General features: G+C 43.3%; 1 protein-coding gene across 5 annotated transcripts in view; it reads right to left on the reverse strand.

Moving 5' to 3' along the window:
• LOC124131035 (Werner syndrome ATP-dependent helicase-like) overlaps window positions 1–20,276 on the reverse strand; it is a 45,996-nt gene that overhangs the window by 14,742 nt on the left and 10,978 nt on the right. For all 5 annotated transcript variants that reach the window (XM_048390001.1, XM_048390003.1, XM_048390000.1 and 2 more), the window contains exons 11-21: window positions 19,422–19,528; window positions 17,698–17,855; window positions 16,256–16,420; window positions 14,836–15,046; window positions 7,882–7,962; window positions 7,039–7,165; window positions 5,815–5,921; window positions 4,166–4,197; window positions 2,503–2,698; window positions 1,434–1,554; window positions 661–773 (exon numbers count right to left, since the gene is read on the reverse strand). In XM_048390001.1, coding sequence (XP_048245958.1) covers window positions 661–773; window positions 1,434–1,554; window positions 2,503–2,698; window positions 4,166–4,197; window positions 5,815–5,921; window positions 7,039–7,165; window positions 7,882–7,962; window positions 14,836–15,046; window positions 16,256–16,420; window positions 17,698–17,855; window positions 19,422–19,528 — 1,418 coding nt within the window. The remainder of the gene's footprint in view (window positions 1–660; window positions 774–1,433; window positions 1,555–2,502; window positions 2,699–4,165; window positions 4,198–5,814; window positions 5,922–7,038; window positions 7,166–7,881; window positions 7,963–14,835; window positions 15,047–16,255; window positions 16,421–17,697; window positions 17,856–19,421; window positions 19,529–20,276) is intronic.

Raw genomic sequence — 20,276 nt, forward strand, 5'->3', positions numbered from 1 at the left:
CACCTTGTTGCTGGCAATACAACCATCACTGTACTCACCGGATCTTTGCCAGGTCGATGAGCACCTTGTTGCTGGCAATACAACCATCACTGTACTCACCAGATCTTTGCCAGGTGGATGAGCACCTTGTTGCTGGCTAAATACAACCATCACTGTACTCACCGGATCTTTGCCAGGTCGATGAGCACCTTGTTGCTGGCAATACAACCATCACTGTACTCACCAGATCTTTGCCAGGTGGATGAGCACCTTGTTGCTGGCTAAATACAACCATCACTGTACTCACCAGATCTTTGCCAGGTCGATGAGCACCTTGTTGCTGGCTAAATACAACCATCACTGTACTCACCGGATCTTTGCCAGGTCAATGAGCACCTTGTTGCTGGCTATACAACCATCACTGTACTAACAGGATCTTTGCCAGGTTGATGTGCACCTTGTTGCTGGCTAAATACAACCATCACTGTACTCACCGGATCTTTGCCAGGTCGATGAGCACCTTGTTGCTGGCTAAATACAACCATCACTGTACTAACAGGATCTTTGCCAGGTCGATGAGCACCTTGTTGCTGGCTATACAACCATCACTGTACTCACCAGATCTTTGCCAGGTTGATGAGCACCTTGTTGCTGGCTAAATACAACCATCACTGTACTCACCGGATCTTTGCCAGATCGATGAGCACCTTGTTGCTGGCTATACTATGGGGGGTGAAGCCAGTATCCTGTGCCACTTCGTTACGTCGCTTCATCAGCAGGATGTACAACTCACTCTGTAAACGTAACTGTCTCAATTCAGCTCTCAGTTTATCAGTTCAATTGAGTGAGTGAGTGAGTGAGTGAGTGAGTGAGTGAGTGAGTGAGTGAGTGAGTGAGTATGGTTTTACGCTGCTTTTAGCAATATTCCAGCGATATCACGGGGGGGGGGGGGGGGACGACACCAGGAATGGGCTTCACACATTGTACCCATGTCGAGTGACGAGTGAACGCTTTAACCGCAAGGCTACCCGACCGCCCCTTATCCGTTCAAGGAGAACATGGCATGAAAGCAGCACGAAATGAGTACAATGAGTTTGTAACAAATAGTCATACAGACAGTTAAACAAAGAGAACTCAAACTGTATTAACTCCATTTACACCTTAAGACAATGTCTCTTTTTAGTTCTGGCAGTATCTTTAATGACACTATTACAAGAACTCTTCTTGTCTGGAACTATGAACAACTGATGTATATTCAATTGTCCTCAGGGTGAGTATTCAATGGAGGTCTGAATCTGAGTCACAAATAATGGTGAAGCAGCAGAATCACAATGGGAGCACGTTTGAGTTTTTGTCCAGACAAATACAAACTTAATGAAGTAAATTTTGAAATTATTCATCATAGGGGATCACTTCTAACCCGGAACAACAGTGACATGCAGTTTCTTGTGTACCTGTAGACGAGCTGTACGTTCACACACTGGTGCTGGTTTAGGTGTTGGCTCCGGCATGCGCACAGCAGTACTGGTTGACTGGGGAGGACGGTAGGGAATGCTGGGAAGTCGGACATCAGGTCTGCAGAAAATAATCAATTACCACTTGAAGCATACGATAAATATCTTTGAACCATTGACCATTTTGTTTTATTCTGATTGTTTATTACAGCCATATGAAGGCGGCCTGTAAATAATAATCGAGTTTAGACCAGACAATCCAGTGAACGATATAGTGACCAATGATCCATGCTGTCAGGGTATGATGACACGCAATCAACCAAGTCATAGGGCCTGACCACCCGATCCAGAGGGTCACCTCTTACATCCTGTGTAGGTAGCTCAGTATTTACATTTCGAGACCTATCTTCCTTCAGCTAAAGAAGGACTTATTTGACACTGAGACAACCACCTCCTTTGAACGCGACGTTTAACCCCATTTCACCTCCCCTCACCTCTGCCAAAGAAGAATCTACTTGACACTTAGACACCCATCTCCCTTGATCACGACCCTAAGATCACGACCCTAAACCCCATTTCACCTCACCTCACCTCCGCTAAAGAAGAACTACTTGACACAGAAACATCCATCTCCCTTGATCACGACCCTAAACCCCATTTCACCTCCGCCAAATAAGAATCTACTTGACACTAAGACACCCATCTCCCTTGATTGTAACGTTAAACCCCATTTCACCTCCCTCACCTCCACTAAAGAAGAATCTACTTGACACTGAGACAACTATCTCCCTTGATTGTAACGTTAAACCCCATTTCACCTCCCTCACCTCCGTCTGACACTTAGACACCCATCTTCCTTGATTGTAACGTTAAACCCCATTTCACCTCCCTCACCTCCACTAAAGAAGAATCTACTTGACACTGAGACAACTATCTCCCTTGATTGTAACGTTAAACCCCATTTCACCTCCCCTCACCTCCACTAGAAGAAGAATCAACTTGACACTGAGACACCCATCTCCCTTGATTGTTAAGATTAACCCCATTTCACCTCCGCCAAAGAACCTACGTGACTCTGATGGAGATGGACTTGGTTCTCTCCTCATCCAACATGTCTTGGAGGGGCATGATGGTGAGTGTGTTGCTCGGCGACACTCGGAACTTCTGGAGCCACTCCCGCCCCTGGCGTGACACACTGACTGTTGACCCAAAGCCATGTTCCACGGCCTTCTCTGTCAGATAGCCCTCAAACAGCAGACACTTCCCTACAACACCGCACATCTAGGCTGAAATTCATTCACGAATTCCCTTTGGCAGAAAAGCAGAAGAGAATTTTTGTTATCTCCCCCGTATCACTGACTACAAACAGACGGCAACTGACCATGCTGAGTTATATTTACTTTTGTATCCAACATATAAGACCTGCATTTACAATCAGTGTCAATTACTGTCAAACACTTTAGCTCCCAATATAACTCAAAACATATCGCTATAACGATACATCCCAAAATCGTCTCTTCTACCAAGTAAACTACGACATCTCTGTCAATAGTGAGATTTGGCCTTTCGTCACTGCAGGCATGACACATGTGCGTAATGTCTTCATCTAAACGACATCATTGGTTTCATAGTTAATTACCGCACTCAGCAATATTCCAGCTATATGACGGCAGTGTGCAAACAATGAAGCCTGGGCCAGACAATCCAGTGATTGACATCATGAGTATTGACCTACGCAATTGGGATATAATGACATGCATCAACCAAGTCAGCGAGCCTGACTTCCTAATCCCATAAGCTGTAGTCGCCTTTTACATTTTGTTTTTGTGTTTGTTGTTTAACGGCACGCTCAGCAATATTCCAGCTAAATGACGGTGGTCTGCAAATAATCGTGAGCATCGATCCACACAATTAGGATATGAAACATGCATTAGCCAAGTCACCAAGCCTGACCCTGTTAGCTGTAGTCGCCTCTTACAACAAGCATGGGTTGCTGAAGACCAATTCTAAAGCAGATCTTCACGGGGATACAAGCATGGGTTGCTGAAGACCAATTCTAACCCGGATCTTCATGGGGAGACAAGCATCGGTTGCTGAAGACCAATTCTAACCCAGATTTTCACGGGGAGACAAGCATGGGTTGCTGAAGACCAATTCTAACCCGGATCTTCATGGGGAGACAAGCATCGGTTGCTGAAGACCAATTCTAACCCAGATTTGCACGGGGAGACAAGCATGGGTTGCTGAAGACCAATTCTAACCCGGATCTTCATGGGGAGACAAGCATCGGTTGCTGAAGACCAATTCTAACCCAGATTTTCACGGGGAACAAGCATGGGTTGCTGAAGACCAATTCTAACCCGGATCTTCACGGGGAACAAGCATGGGTTGCTGAAGACCAATTCTAACCCGGATCTTCAAGGGGAGAGAAGCATGGGTTGCTGAAGACCAATTCTAACCCGGATCTTCACGGGGAGACAAGCATCGGTTGCTGAAGACCAATTCTAACCCGGATCTTCAAGGGGAGAGAAGCATGGGTTGCTGAAGACCAATTCTAACCCGGATCTTCACGGGGAACAAGCATAGGTTGGTGAAGACCAATTCTAACCCGGATCTTCAAGGGGAGACAAGCATGGGTTGCTGAAGACCAATTCTAACCCAGATCTTCAAGGGGCTTAAATGACATCATATCACAATGGATACTAACCGGTATTATCATTTGATCCACTTACCAAATCCTTTCCACCACTTTAAGCTTCTGTACCTGTAGAACAAGCAGGTGATGAGTGCAAAATGTGACTTAAACAGATTTGAAAAAAACTGTATCTAGAACTAATTGTCCTTGGCAACATTTGGCAAAAATAGTTATTTTGCTCAAAACAGATTTTGTTTTTTAAAGTTTCGAGGTACTTTAACATTGTATTCAAAGCAACAATGCAAAAGTAAGTATTAAAGCTTCGTTCTCTTAGTGGCCAGTGAAATACAAGTAACCTCTACAAACTATAACATTAGTCATAACAATTTAACTTGAATTGGAAAATCTTAAATTCCAAGTCGGGAATTTTTACTGACATTGACTGCACACTTGAAGCTGTCGTAAGTCTATGTTAAAGTATGGGAGTTACACTTGTCTTAGTACTACGACTGCCGTAAGTCTATGTTAAAGTATGGGAGTAACGCTTGTCTTAGTACTATGACTGCCATAAGTCTATGTTAAGGTATGGGAGTGACGCTTGTCTTAGTACAACGACTGCCGTAAGTCTATGTTAAAGTATGGGAGTTACGCTTGTCTTAGTACTACGACTGCAGTAAGTCTATGTTAAAGTATGGAAGTTACGCTTGTCTTAGTACTAGGACTGCCGTAAGTCTATGTTAAAGTATGGGAGTAACACTTGTCTTAGTACAACGACTGCCGTAAGTCTATGTTAAAGTATGGAAGTTACGCTTGTCTTAGTACTACGACTGCTGTAAGTCTATGTTAAAGTATGGGAGTTACGCTTGTCTTAGTACAACGACTGCAGTAAGTCTATGTTAAAGTATGGAAGTTACGCTTGTCTTAGTACTAGGACTGCCATAAGTCTATGTTAAGGTATGGGAGTTACGCTTGTCTTAGTACTACGACTGTTGTAAGTCTATGTTAAAGTATGGGAGTTACGCTTGTCTTAGTACTAGGACTGCTGTAAGTCTATGTTAAAGTATGGGAGTTATGCTTGTCTTAGTACTACGACTGTTGTAAGTCTATGTTAAAGTATGGGAGTTACGCTTGTCTTAGTACTACGACTGTCGTAAGTCTATGTTAAGGTATGGGAGTGACGCTTGTCTTAGTACTACGACTGTTGTAAGTCTATGTTAAGGTATGGGAGTTACGCTTGTCTTAGTACTACGACTGTTGTAAGTCTATGTTAAAGTATGGGAGTTACGCTTGTCTTAGTACTAGGACTGCTGTAAGTCTATGTTAAAGTATGGGAGTTACGCTTGTCTTAGTACTACGACTGTTGTAAGTCTATGTTAAGGTATGGGAGTTACGCTTGTCTTAGTACTAAGACTGTCGTAAGTCTATGTTAAGGTATGGGAGTTACGCTTTTCTTAGTACTACGACTGTCGTAAGTCTATGTTAAGGTATGGGAGTTACGCTCGCTTAGTACTACGACTGCCGTAAGTCTATGTTAAGGTATGGGAGTTACTCATGTCTTAGTACTACGACTGTCGTAAGTCTATGTTAAGGTATGGGAGTTACGCTTGTCTTAGTACTACGACTGCCGTAAGTCTATGTTAAGGTATGGGAGTTACGCTTGTCTTTGTACTATGACTGTCGTAAGTCTATGTTAAGGTATGAGAACAGGGGCCTGGTGAGCTACTTGTGGCCACCTGGTGGACGTACTTGCCAGATCCCCAGACCTTGTCCTTGGTGAAGCGTTGAATCCTCTGGTTGTTGGACCCCACCAGCAGCTGTATCGGGGACGTGATGCCGAACCTGCCACCCATCGCCTGACGGGAGAGGACAACATTCATGAAAACAGTGTTGACTAGACAAACCATCGTTCATACAAAACATCTAACTTGCTATGCAATCAATGATGTCATCAGCACTGACTGCACAATCCACTTAAGTCGTCTCCTACACCAAGCATAGGTTACAAGTAGGCCTGAAACGGGTAACTCGGATACTCTAGCCGGGTGGGTACTGAGTAGGACCCGGGTACCCTCAGGACTACCCTGACCCGTGGTAAGTCACGTGATATATTGCGTAAAACACAAATTAACTAACACTATGGTTACACTACAAGCCACTAATGCTCACATTTCTTTCTGACCATGCACCCATTCCTTCTCACCTTCATATGTTTGAATGAAGTCAGCTTCAGTGTATGCATGACCAGATCATTTTACACGTGTATCTAAATACATTTTGCCAGGGCTACGGTAAATCTATTCCCAATCAGACATTTTGTATATATCTCTTGAGACCTACAGCGGGTACCCGGGTAGGGTCGGGTAATTGGGGGTTGGGTATCCAGGTAGTAAATTAAGACTCGTCCCAGCCCTAGTTACAAGGGTTCAAAACTGAGGTGGTGTCCCAATATGGTGCAATAGTAAGAATATGCTGTACTTGACAGCATAGAAGGTAGACGGAGACAATTATCATAAGATAATCATTCTAAAACAATCATCATGAGACAATCATGCTAAAACTCAATCATCATGAGACAATCATCCTAAAACTCAATCATCATGAGACAATCATCCTAAAACTCAATCATCATGAGACAATCATCCTAAAACTCAATCATCATGAGACAATCATCCTAAAACTCAATCATCATGAAACACAATCATCATGAGACAGTTACAATGAGACAATCATTCTAAAACTCAATCATCATGAGACAATCATCCTAAAACTCAATCATCATGAGACAATCATCCTAAAACTCAATCATCATGAGACAATCATCCTAAAACTCAATCATCATGAGACAATCATCCTAAAACTCAATCATCATGAAACACAATCATCATGAGACAGTTACAATGAGACAATCATTCTAAAACAATTATCCCTAAACAATCATTATGAGACAATAATTACTATCTGACCCCTGACCTCAATGGCGGTGAAGAGATCCTTGGCCTCCCGTGAGTAGTCCACTGGTTTGTCCGGCGCCACACTCCCAGCATCCATGCCCCAGTTCTTGGAGCTGTAGAAGCCTTGCTTCTTCCCAACCTCAATTCTGCAGAAAACAAGACATTCAAATCTTCCCTGTCAATCAGAAGACAACATCACAGCAGGCCTTTCTGTCCCAATACCCTCCACTGACAGAGGAGGTAGGGTAGATCAGTGGCTCATCACACCGAAGGCCTGGGTTCAATTCCTCACATGGGTACAATGTGTTAAGACCATTTCTGGTGTCCCCTGCCATGATATTGCTGGAATATTGCTAAGTGCAGAATAAAACCACACTTTCACTCTATTCACAGCTGAGACTTTTGATAGGGTAAATCATGCTATGGCAGGATAAGTCGCAGACAAAACCGAATGGAGGTCGCTTACAATGCTAAAATGAAATAGATCTATAGTCTGGAAGGTAATATCTGAAAAACTATCGGACCTACTCCAGTCAAAGTTGGTATAAGATTATCAAACAGTCATACATAACTGGATATTACATTTAAAGACTATCGGTGCATGAATAAAAAATCTGTCTATTTAGCTATCACAATATTTCATCAACAACCAGACCTGTTCGTCACGGGTGGAACGAGCATTCATTGTACAGCCATCTGCATAATGCTACCCCTGCGTCACAGGGCCATATGACACAGTTGAACCAATCAACTCAACTCGAAAAGGTTGCGCGGGAATCACCCACGCACGAATACGGTGTTAGCGTTAGGCGTCTCAACGCACGTGATTCCCGTGCGTGTCAGACAAATAGTTACTTCTTACTTTTTCCGACAGTTGTCGCAGCAGTTTTCAGTACCACCAAGCTCTTGCATCTCCCTCCCCTCGAAGTGAGCCAGCAACACCCTGGCGGGGAACAAAACACTCATGAAAGTGAAACCTCATACTCAATTCAGATTATTTGCAACTGATAATTTCCAAAACAAAAATACATGTAAAACATAAGACAGTGACTGTCAGATGCAGCTCCTATCTCTACCAGTGAGGTCTTTTGCAAGAACTTACAATCAGAGTGAAAATACAAATTGTGAATCAGTGATTTATACAGATTCTCGCCTCAGCAATCCTCAGAGTTTTAAACTCTTTTTTTTTGTCTTGTTTTAATATCAATAGACGCAAGTGTGAGATTTTATCTATTATCTAAAAATCCGACTTCCACCCCCCAGTCTCATGTACCTCCTCCTGCACTGGGCTGTGCTCAGATACTGCATCAACCCCATCACTCCATCCCCCAGTCTCATGTACCTCCTCCTGGACTGGGCTGTGCTCAGATACTGCATCAGCCCCATCACCCCACCCCCCAGTCTCATGTACCTCCTCCTGCACTGGGCTGTGCTCAGATACTGCATCAACCCCCATCACCCCACCCCCCAGTCTCATGTACCTCCTCCTGCACTGGGCTGTGCTCAGATACTGCATCAACCCCATCACTCCATCCCCCAGTCTCATGTACCTCCTCCTGCACTGGGCTGTGCTCAGATACTGCATCAACCCCCACCCCCCAGTCTCATGTACCTTCTCCTGCACTGGGCTGTGCTCAGATACTGCATCAGCCCCCACCCCCCAGTCTCATGTACCTCCTCCTGCACTGGGCTGTGCTCAGATACTGCATCAACCCCCACCCCCCAGTCTCATGTACCTTCTCCTGCACTGGGCTGTGCTCAGATACTGCATCAACCTCCATCACCCCACCCCCCAGTCTCATATACCTCCTCCTGCACTGGGCTGTGCTCAGATACTGCATCAGCCCCCACCCCCCATGTTAATTACCTTTATGGCCCTTTCCACTATTGGCCCTGGTTAGCCCTTCTCTCATTCTCCACACCACTGACAGTTCATGTCAAATCCCCGCCATCCGTAAACACGCTGCTTCCTGTCAACTTTTTCCCATCTCTGCCCCAGCTTCTGCTCACGCATGCGCACACGTAGTCAAGTTCAGAGGTCACTTCCAGTACACTCGAATGTAAATATACCACACAATGTGGTTAGGACTGACATGTTATCAATCTCCCACTTCTTTAAAGTTTGTCTTCAAATGTGATAAGGCTGGAGTGACAAACTTTGCTGGCTGTGTCAAAATTTCATTTGTTAATATGTAAAGCCTTCCCTCAGACTTTCTCGGTAAAAGTAAAAATAAATTTCTTAAAACCAGTCTCTGTACAGTATATCCCAAGAACAGTTTCCAGTCTCTGTACAGTATATCCCAAGAACAGCTTCCAGTCTCTGTACAGTATATCCCAAGAACAGTTTCCAGTCTCTGTACAGTATATCCCAAGAACAGTTTCCAGTCTCTGAACAGTCTCTGTACAGTATATCTCAAGAACAGTTTCTTCACATATAACCTCAAATATTTTTGATTTGTATAAAATAGTTTTATGTAAAAGAAGGATGCAGACTGTTCCAACAAACATATTTTGTTTTTTCTTCTTTAAGATCTTCATAAAAACAGGTTAAAAGATGATGCAGTTTATAATAATATCTTCACAGAGTTCCTTCTTCAAGGACCCGTAGTAACTTCATAGGTGAAGCGCCCTCTTTGGTCAGACAGTCTGCCAACTGGTTATTTGTGTCCACCCATGTCACATCTCCTATCTGTCCAGATTCCACTAACTCCTTGATCCCACTTATTTCCATTCTCAGTCTTTTTTCTTTAACAGGTTTAGTGGATTTTAGAGCATCATACAGTGATTTAGAGTCTGTGATACAGGTCAATGTCATTCTGTTGTGTTTCTCACCACTCAGTTCTCCAAACAACATTGATAGGTACACTCCTGTATCAATACCATCGGTCATCGCCAAAGTTTCACCAGCCAGTGTGCTTCGCACCACCCGACGAATCTTCTTCGAGTTCCAACATAAAGGTGTCACCTTTCCTGTACTGCCTGTGAGGAAAATCATGTGTCCACCCTGTGTGCCTCCATCTGGCAGTTTTCCTAACGAAGCATCACTGAAAACTACAAGTGAAAGTTCCTTTCCTACATTTTGAAATTTCAGGTTGACATGTTCTGACTTAATCTTCCTAATAATCTTGTTTGCTGTCAAAAGATGTTCAACTTTGGCATCCTTCGTACATGCTGCTAGTCGACAAGCATCAAATATAACATCAGGCCGACTCTGTTTAGCTATCCACAGTATTTGTCCTATCTTGGATCTGAGTTCATGCTTCTCAATATTGTTCAGGGGTGAAGATTTCTGAGCGGATCTAGATTTATCAATCTGGACAAAGTTGAGGCTTTCTGCATATTTCTGTTGATGTAAGAAAATGTGTCCGTCCTGGCAAGATAAGTTCATTCCCAAGTATTGAAAAGCTTGGTTTTCTTCTTTTCCAACCTTTAAGTGTGATCTCACAGATTCCATTACATTTGATCTGAATTCTGCAGATCCACCCCAAATAAAGTCATCAACATGACATGCCAATATTCCAACAGTTTCTTGATCTTGTCCTTCCCAGAAAAATACTGCTGGGTCAACTCTCGATACCTTAGCCCCTAGTTCCAACATGACTGACTTGACTTTCTGATACCAATGTAGTGATGCATCACTTAGTCCATAGACACACTTCTGAAGATGCCAGAGTTTTCCAGGTACGTTTGCTTCTTTCGGAGGTCTAATGTAAACGTCTCTCTTCATCCCTTCACCTTGAAGAAATGCAGTTTTAATATCCATTGAATGAGGTTTCCATTTTTTCTGACAAAATACTGCCAAGATAAGTTTCAGCGATTCTTTAGCACATGTTGGGGAATCTTTTTGAAAGTCCGTATTCTCACCTTCTTCGAATCCTCGGGCAACTAACCTTGCCTTAGGTATTATCTTCTCTGGTGTTTCTTTAAGTGTACAGACCCACCTGGTTGACACACATCTTTGCCCATCATCGACAACTTCTTTGTAAACTCCATTTTCCTTCCAATTATCAAGTTCAGTTAGCTTGGGTTTAGTCCATGCAACATCTTCTGTAATCATGACGTTTTCCTCCATGATTTCACAGGGGATTATCCGCAATTCTTCTACCTTGGACAAATCAACTGACTGACTTATACCTTGCATTTCAGAATTCATGAATTCTAAGTTGTACCAGCTCCTGTTTTTGCCTGTTGCTTTTCCTGCTCTGCTAAGAACTTTTGCACAGACTTGATCTCCAGTGTCTTGATGTGCATATGAAATTGTCTGCCCAGACTTTATTTGTGATAATCGTTCCTGTAGATTGTTCAATTCAGAAACTTCTCCTATCTGTGGTTCTTTTGTTTGTATCTCTAGGTCACTGTCTTCCTCGACACTATCATGTCTTTGCACAGTTTCCTCTTGTTCTACTTGCCTCTCATTATGTTCATTGTTATTTTCAGGAATGTCCTTTTCTACACAACGCCTCATTCTACTTCTATGAACCCTCACCACAATTCCTCCATTTCTCATGAAAACCACAGTACCGTCTTGTCCTATCACAGTTCCTGGACCCTTCCATTTAGGATCATCTGACCTCTTGAAGTAGACCTTGTCACCGGTCTCAAAATTTCCAGCAACTGGACGAATCTGCTTTCTGAGGGCTCTTCTCAATCTTTCAGAACTTTCAGCTTCTATGAAAGCCTGTCTTGATGCAAACATTGTATTAATATGTTTTCCCACAGTTGCACTTGTTGTGGTGCCCTCGAGCGATGGTGCCTTGTCAGTCAGAACTGATGGTAAATTTGGGTTTCGTCCAAAAACTACTGGTATGCGCTGTATCCAGAAATGTTACTGAGGCTGTTCTTGGCAATTAATGCCCAACTAAGTGCCGTTTCCCAGTCACAGTTCTTCTCAGATTTCACCTTTCTCATGATATTTGTCAAAGTCTGATTGTGGCGTTCAAGCAATCCATTGCTCCATGGACTCTCAGCTGCTGTGGTCTTTACTTCAATGTTAAAATTCTCACACATGTCTCTCACTTCAGCATTGTTGAATTCTCCTCCATTGTCACTTAAGAGTTTTTGTGGTGCTCCATGAATACTTATCCAATGCTGAATAAAGTTCTGAACAAACACTGATGATTGCTTACTTCTAATAATAGCTCCAGCACTAAATCTGGTAAATTCATCAATAATGTGCAAATACCACATGCCCTTTCCAAGTTCGTGTAAGTCAACAGCCACTGTCTCATTAAAATCTGTAGCCTTAGGAAATCCAACTGCTGGCTTAGTTGGTTGTTTCCTATACCTTTCACATGTTTCACATTTCTCAACTATTTCTGTTAGTGTCTTCAAGATGTCGGGATCTTTATTCCCTGCATTTTGAATAAGCCTCTGTAATCTTTCCGCTGTGGCGTGTCCAAACTGCTTGTGAAGCTTCTCCAGCGCTTTCTTTTGATCCTTTTCACCAATATTTTCTATTATGAAGAGTGCTTCTGAATCTAACTGTTCAACTGTACACTGCTCCAGGCCACGATCTGAAGTTTGTTCAGCAGGAAAATCTCTTTGTCCAACTAGATCAATGCAATAATGTCCAGTTGATGTCAGTTCTAAGTTCACTGGTTTATGAAACATGATAGCTGTGTCATTTGGTAAATCAAGAATTAATCCAGCTTTCTTCAGTGATGGTTTTCCAAGCAAAAGAGGAATGTCCGATTCTACAACTTCTGTGTTTATAGTGCACCGAGTGTCACCAATTACTGCTGGTATCATAACATTGGATGATGAGAAAACTTTCACTCCATCTCCAAATCTAAAGCTCTTATTGCTAGGATTTGAAATAATTTCATCCCTTTCCTGACTACTGAGTGTCTCTATGTATTGGTCCAACCATTGCTGTCCACACACTGTACTTGTACAGGCAGTGTCTAATACTGCACATCCCAATGCTTCTGTTAGTAGAATTTTGTTCTCCGTACTTTGCTCCTTTGTAAACAGTGTCAAGTTACATTGCTCTGTCTGTTCTTCTGTTTCTATCATTTTCACTTCCTCATTGTTTCTTGGTTTCTCTTGGTGTGGGCAATCTTTAGCCCAATGGAAAGTTGACTGACAAATTACACATCGGCTGCGCTTTCCAAACCTGTTAATTGGATTCGTTCCCCTTTCAGGTGTATCATTTCTATTACCACTGTAAGCTGAACTGTATCTGTCACTTGGCTCATTCCTGTACCTTGGACCCGAGTATCTCTGTCCTTGTTGACGTCCTCTATAACCACTCTGGCTATTTCTTGTGTAATATGCTGATTCCTGTTTCACACATATGGCACTGTCAGAATCCTGACTTTTAACATTACCAAATATTCTCTTCAATGCTGATTTCATAGATTCAAAGTTTCTATCGTTAGCTGCTGTCAAAACTAACTGTCTTTCTTTCTGAGTCAATCCTGATGAATCAAGCAACTTGAATGAGAGTACTGAATTTGGCAAAACCATCTGATATTTCTTACACTGGGTATATCGCCGTTCATATTCAATGATAAATTCTGACATTGTCATTTCTTCAGCCTTTGTGAAACTATCAAAATCCCTGTATGCCGTGTATGCTAAGTCAACAGTGTCCCTCTTATAAAGTTCATCAAGTGCTTGGACAAGAATTTTCAAACCCCGTTTGGAATTCAAGTCTTTCACATCAATTGCCATTGCTTTTGCCCTAGCTTGTCCCGTAAGTGATCCCAGTGAGACTGCGAGTGCCTGTTTTTCCTCTACAACCTCGGTCATGTGACACCATATTTCAAGTTCGTTTTTCCACGTCTCATATTCCATCTCATTTGTCAAAGTCGGGGGATTCTTGTAACCATGTGCCATATTGCTAGCCCCGTTTTCCCGAAACCACGCTCTGCTACCAATGTTAATTACCTTTATGGCCCTTTCCACTATTGGCCCTGGTTAGCCCTTCTCTCATTCTCCACACCACTGACAGTTCATGTCAAATCCCCGCCATCCGTAAACACGCTGCTTCCTGTCAACTTTTTCCCATCTCTGCCCCAGCTTCTGCTCACGCATGCGCACACGTAGTCAAGTTCAGAGGTCACTTCCAGTACACTCGAATGTAAATATACCACACAATGTGGTTAGGACTGACATGTTATCACCCAGTCTCATATACCTCCTCCTGCACTGGGCTGTGCTCAGATACTGCATCAACCCACCCCCCCCCCCCCCCCCAGTCTCATGTACCTTCTCCTGTACTGGGCTGTGCTCAGATACTGCATCAACCTCCATCACCCCACCCCCCAGTCTCATGTACCTCCTCCTGCACTGGGCTGTGCTCAGATACTGCATCAGCCCCCACCCCCCAGTCTCATGTACCTTCTCCTGCACTGGGCTGTGCTCAGGTACTGCATCAGCCCCCACCCCCCAGTCTCATATACCTCCTCCTGCACTGGGCTGTGCTCAGATACTGCATCAACCCCCACCCCCCAGTCTCATGTACCTCCTCCTGCACTGGGCTGTGCTCAGATACTGCATCAACCCCATCACCCCACCCCCCAGTCTCATATACCTCCTCCTGCACTGGGCTGTGCTCAGATACTGCATCAACCCCATCACTCCACCCCCCAGTCTCATGTACCTTCTCCTGCACTGGGCTGTGCTCAGATACTGCATCAACCCCCATCACCCCACCCCCTCAGTCTCATGTACCTCCTCCTGCACTGGGCTGTGCTCAGATACTGCATCAACCCCCATCACCCCAACCCCCAGTCTCATGTACCTCCTCCTGCACAGGGCTGTGCTCAGATACTGCATCAACCCCATCACCCCACCCCCCAGTCTCACGTACCTTCTCCTGCACTGGGCTGTGTTTAGGTACTGCACCATTTTTCCCAGCATCTTCAGCTTGTGTTGACGGAATTTCTCATTGTTGATTTCATTGATGAAATGTTTGCTGACGTTGAAATCTGCACTAGAGTAGAAGACGTGACAGGCGCTAGGCAACCCATCTCGCCCAGCACGCCCCACTTCCTGGTAGTACGACTCGATGTCCTTCGGAGCTGAAGACATGAGATAGAGTGAGTTTGTTGTTTAACGCTGCACTCAGTAACATTCCAGCTCTATGTTGGCAGTCTGTACATAATCAAATCTGATCAGACAATCCAGTGATTGACATCATGAGCATCAATCCACACAACTGGGATACAATGACAAGAAGTTAACCAAGTCACTGAGTCTGACCATCCAATCATTTAGTCACCTCTTACGACAAGCAAAGTGAGTGTGAGTAAGTGAGTGAGTGAGTATGGTTTTACGCCGCTTTTAGCAATATTCCAGCAATATCACAGCAGGGGACACCAGAAATGGGCTTCACACATTGTACCCATGTCAGGAATCGAAACTGGGTCTTCGGTGTGACGAGCGAACGATTTAACCACTGGGCTACCCGACCGCCCCTACGACAAGCAAAGGTTGCTGTGGACGAGAATTTGTACCCGGAATCACCACTGGGAGAGTGAGTGAGTGGTTCAAACGCTGCTTTGAAATGTATTCCAGTTACATCAATTTGGTGAAAGCCAAAAGCGTGGATATGGTGCTGACAAACCAAGAATCACAATCAAGGCGAATAGGATATTCAAATATAGGATTTGAACACACGATCCCGAGACAGACACGGCCGGTAGTTTGTTAGTCTGTGACAAGTGAAAATCAAGCAAGGCTAGTTCTATTGTAAAATCTAGTTATTTTATATAAATCACTAGTCTGAAATGAGTTGTGGACTAGTTGGATATTACCAGAGGTATCTGACCCTTGCGACCATAGGATCCCAACATGCCTAAGGGACGCACCCCTGCACAGCGAATCCCATGCCTTTGATGACTGTGAGTTGGTTGAAAAATATTTGGGTAACTGCATTGCGCACCAGGTTAATGTGTCACAAAAAACAAGTGTGGGCGAGGTCCAGATAGATCCAGGATCAAATCAGAGATTCAAAACCAAAGAGAGCGGATCCTGGCATTGCTAAAGGCCAAGAACTCTACACATTTCACCAATGTCCCATACACTGAACTAAAAATGTTAGTGATGACAATATTTTTTTGTTGATATTTTTTGTAGGTAAGAATGAGCACACAATTTTATAAAAATATCCCCACTAATATTGATGATCCCTAACTTTGTTTAGTATATATACCCATTTATTTGGTAGACCAGTTCACGACATTGCTTCGATCTACCGCTCAAAGTCTCACAGTTCCTGTAATACTCACCCCCATAATGGATGACCTTCCTCACGTCAGGCTTGTCAATACCCATTCCAAATGCCACTGTTGCCACGACAACCTGAATTCTGTCATTCACAAATTTATGATGAGCGTCTTTTCTAGCCTTAAGACTCAGTCCTGCATGGTAAGGAAGACACAACACCCCTTGAGCTGGAAACATATGCATAATCCATGATTAGAATCGTCCAACTCAAAAGTAGCAATCTTGATTTTTTCCTTAGTCTGATCTGTGCTATCATATTTTAATATATTAAAAAGGTTTAGTAGTAAATGTATTCAGTCACTAACATAACATAATATTTGCATCACTGGTAAGTGAGGAGAAATTGTGTTTAACGTTGCGTCTAAGATCAATGCACTTATATAGTGATGTGTGCGTGTGGGTCTGCTTGTGCTAGTCCGGACTGATGCCGACTTATAGTGCTAGTCCACTGAGATACCATCCCGCAGCTTAACATGAATACCCCACTCAGACACAGTATACCGACTCCGAGTCGACCAGTCCTTGTTGTAACCCCTTAATGCCGAGCGCCAGACAGAGTAACAACAAGCACCATCTTTTAACGTCTTTTGATATGATATTTGCATCAATGACAGTGAAGATGAGTTTAGTCATCAGTATATATGTATGGATTCTATCACACAAGTCAGTGTGTACAGGATTTCGCCACCGTGATCTAAGTAACAATTTGGGGTCTATCCATCATCGAATAAACAACAGATCATTACTAGACATATCTATTTCCTAAGCCAATGTTAAATTGTTTGTTGTTTCTTAGCTGCAGTCAATATTCAAGTTGATTCAAGCCACACCCAACATGGTCTATATGGATAACAAGCAACAGTCACCTCTGCATCTTTAACATTGACGATGACTTTGGCCATTTATGCAACTTAAAGTAAAAAATTCAATAAGAGAGTGAGTGGTTTAAACGCCAGTTTGAACAGTATTCCAGTTTAATCCAAAATCCATAAGTGATAGTTTTAGATGTTTCACTATGGTCCAAAAGTGATAGTCTTGGATGTTACATTTTGGTCCAATAGGGATAGTTTTAGAGGTTACACATTGGTCCAAAAGTGATAGTCTTGGATGTTACATTTTGGTCCAAAAGTGATAGTTTTAGAGGTTACACTTTGGTCCAAAAGGGATAGTTTTAGAGGTTACATTTTGGTCCAAAAGTGATAGTTTTGGATGTTACATTTTGGTCCAAAAGTGACAGTTTTAGAGGTTACATTTTGGTCCAAAAGTGATAGTCTTGGTGAAAACCATGAGCATGGGTATGCAGCATAATCTGGGATTCAAATCCACATTCACAGGAATCCCAGCCCACCAAAGGGCCGCAACAATGCATGGTTAACAGACGACTGCACCACCACCCCAGCCCCCTGTGTGTATCAACGAAGGGGCCGTGTGAGCCCTTCCTTACTCTTGAGGACACTGGTCACCTCCATGGTGGACTTCTTGGTGGGGCAGTAGATGATGGTCGGCCCGTCAAACTCGAACTTGTTGTCCTTCTTCACCATGTGTTGCTTCAGGTCGTACCACACCTCCGCCTTCGCCGCCACCGACAGGAACAAGTTGGGTCTGAAATACGAGACATCGGATGTCAGAAGTTGTACAATGTAGTCTCCTCACGCTACATTAGCACTGCCTGAACCTCCAGACACACTCTGATACAATACACACAACCATTGACAGGAACAAGTTGGGTCTGAAATACGAGACATCGGATGTCAGAAGTTGTACATTGTACTCTCCTCATGCTACATTACATGATTAGCACTGCGTGAACCTCCAAACACACTCTGATACACTACACCCAACCACCGACAGAAACAAGGTGGTCCAGCATGAGATGACACATTGTACACCCTTCTTGTGACTTATTGGTAGGGTTCTACAAAGCTGTAGTCACAGTACTATACATACTGCAATATCATTTTCATGTCGCGATATGTATTGCAATCACTATTTCAGAAACACGTGGAGATCCGAGTAAGAATTGGTCTTCAGCAACCCATGCTTGCCGTGAAAGGCACCTATGCTTGTCGTAAGAGGCGACTAACAGGATTGGGTGGTCAGGCTCGCTGACTTGGTTGATGCATGTCATCGTATCCCAATTGCGTAGATCGATGATCATGATGTCATTCACTGTATTGTCTGGTCGAGACTTGATTATTTACAGACTGCTGTCATATAGCTGGAGTATTGCTGGGTGCGGCGTTAAACAACAAACAAACTAATTTTTGTGAACGTAATCGAATTCTTAGAATTACAGAGGAATCAAACTACACTGGCAGTATGTATTGAGGTGAAGTGAGGTGATAGGGTGCTTAACATTGTGTTCTAGATTCCTTCACTCATGTAGCGACGTGTATGCATGTGTGTGTGTGGCTGCTTGTGCTAGTCCGTACTAATGCCGGTTTTTATAGTGCTATTCCATTAAGATACCTTACAGTTTAACATGGATACCCCACCAAAACACAGTCCACTGACTTCAAGCTCAGCTTAATGCTGAGTGCCAGGCATTGTGTGTTTATTGGGTAACATCAAGTACAATCTTGAAACGTGTTTTGTAGGGCTGGGACGGTTAACTCGGGTACTCGGGTCGGGTGGGTACTGAGAAGGACCCGGGTACCCACAGAACTACCAGGACCCGTGGTTAGTCACATGATATATTGTTTACTGACAAAAATGATCTTAAACTATATGGTTACACTACAAGTTACTAATGTTCGCATTTCTTTCTGACTATGCACCAAGACGTTTATATGTTTGAATAAAGATAAAACTTCAGTCAACTTCAGTGTATGCATGACCAGATCGATTTATACGTGCATCTCAATACATTTACACTTTGGCTAGGGCTACGGTCAAACTATTCCCAATCGGACATTTTGTACCTATCTCTTGAGACCTACAGCAGGTACCATGGTAGGGTCGGGTAATAGGGGGATGGGTACCCGGGTAGTAAATGTGGACTCGTCCCCGCCCTAGTCTTTATGTATGACGCGATTCATACTGACACAATCAAGAACATCATGTACGCTGTTGAAGGGCAATATTATGCTGCACGATAACCGTCTTGTCTTGTGTGGCTAAAGATCTCCTTAAACAGTACAGGTAAGATTGGGCTGCTACCAAACTCACCTGTCGAAGCCAGTGCATGTGACAACTGGATTCCTCAGCTTCAGAGAGCGACAGATGTCTCGCCTCACGTCCACCGTGGCCGTCGCGGTCAAGGCCATAACAGGAACCTAGAGGAGAATCGGTCAATGATTGGTCAGTGATTATTGGTCAGCATGTTAAGATTTGAGCTCAACTGGATATGAAAACTTCTTTTAGTGGTATTTAGAAGTTGGTTTGATGAAGAAAAACAAGTTCTATGGATGAACAACTTCTTTATTACAATTAGTGCAACGTTTCGGTGTAGATCCTAACAACTTTATCAAGCAAGTGTACCTACTTGTCCCTGGACAACATTTCCACAGACAACTCAAACTGAATTTTCATCTTTGAAGTCGGGTAAGTAAGGCATTGTTTTTCCACACCCCCGACTCAATTGACACTTCTCTATAAGTCTAATATTTGGACCAATCAGCATTAATCAACTGTAACTGAAATTTAAAAACATGACAAATCATATGACACATCTACAAAAAGAATTGTGTTGAAATCTAAAAATATTATCACCTAAAACCAAATATCACACCAATGTCTTTCATCTTCAACCTACATAGTGACAAAGTGACAAAACTTTTGTGAAACCTGGAAAACGGGTGCTGACAAACATAGGATCCTATTCAGGGTTTGTTTGTTGTTTAACGCCGCACTCAGCAATATTGCAGCTATGACGTTGGTCTGTAATTAATCAAGTCTGGACCAGACAATCCAGTAATTGACATCATGAGAATCAAGCCATGCAATTGTGACACAATAACATGCATCAACCAAGTCAGGGAACCTGACCATCCGATCCCGTTAGTCGCCTCTTACGACAAGCAT

Source organism: Haliotis rufescens, unplaced genomic scaffold (assembly GCF_023055435.1).
Source record: "Haliotis rufescens isolate VD_foot unplaced genomic scaffold, xgHalRufe1.0.p SCAF_10, whole genome shotgun sequence".
Classification (NCBI taxonomy): Eukaryota; Metazoa; Mollusca; class Gastropoda; order Lepetellida; family Haliotidae; genus Haliotis; species Haliotis rufescens.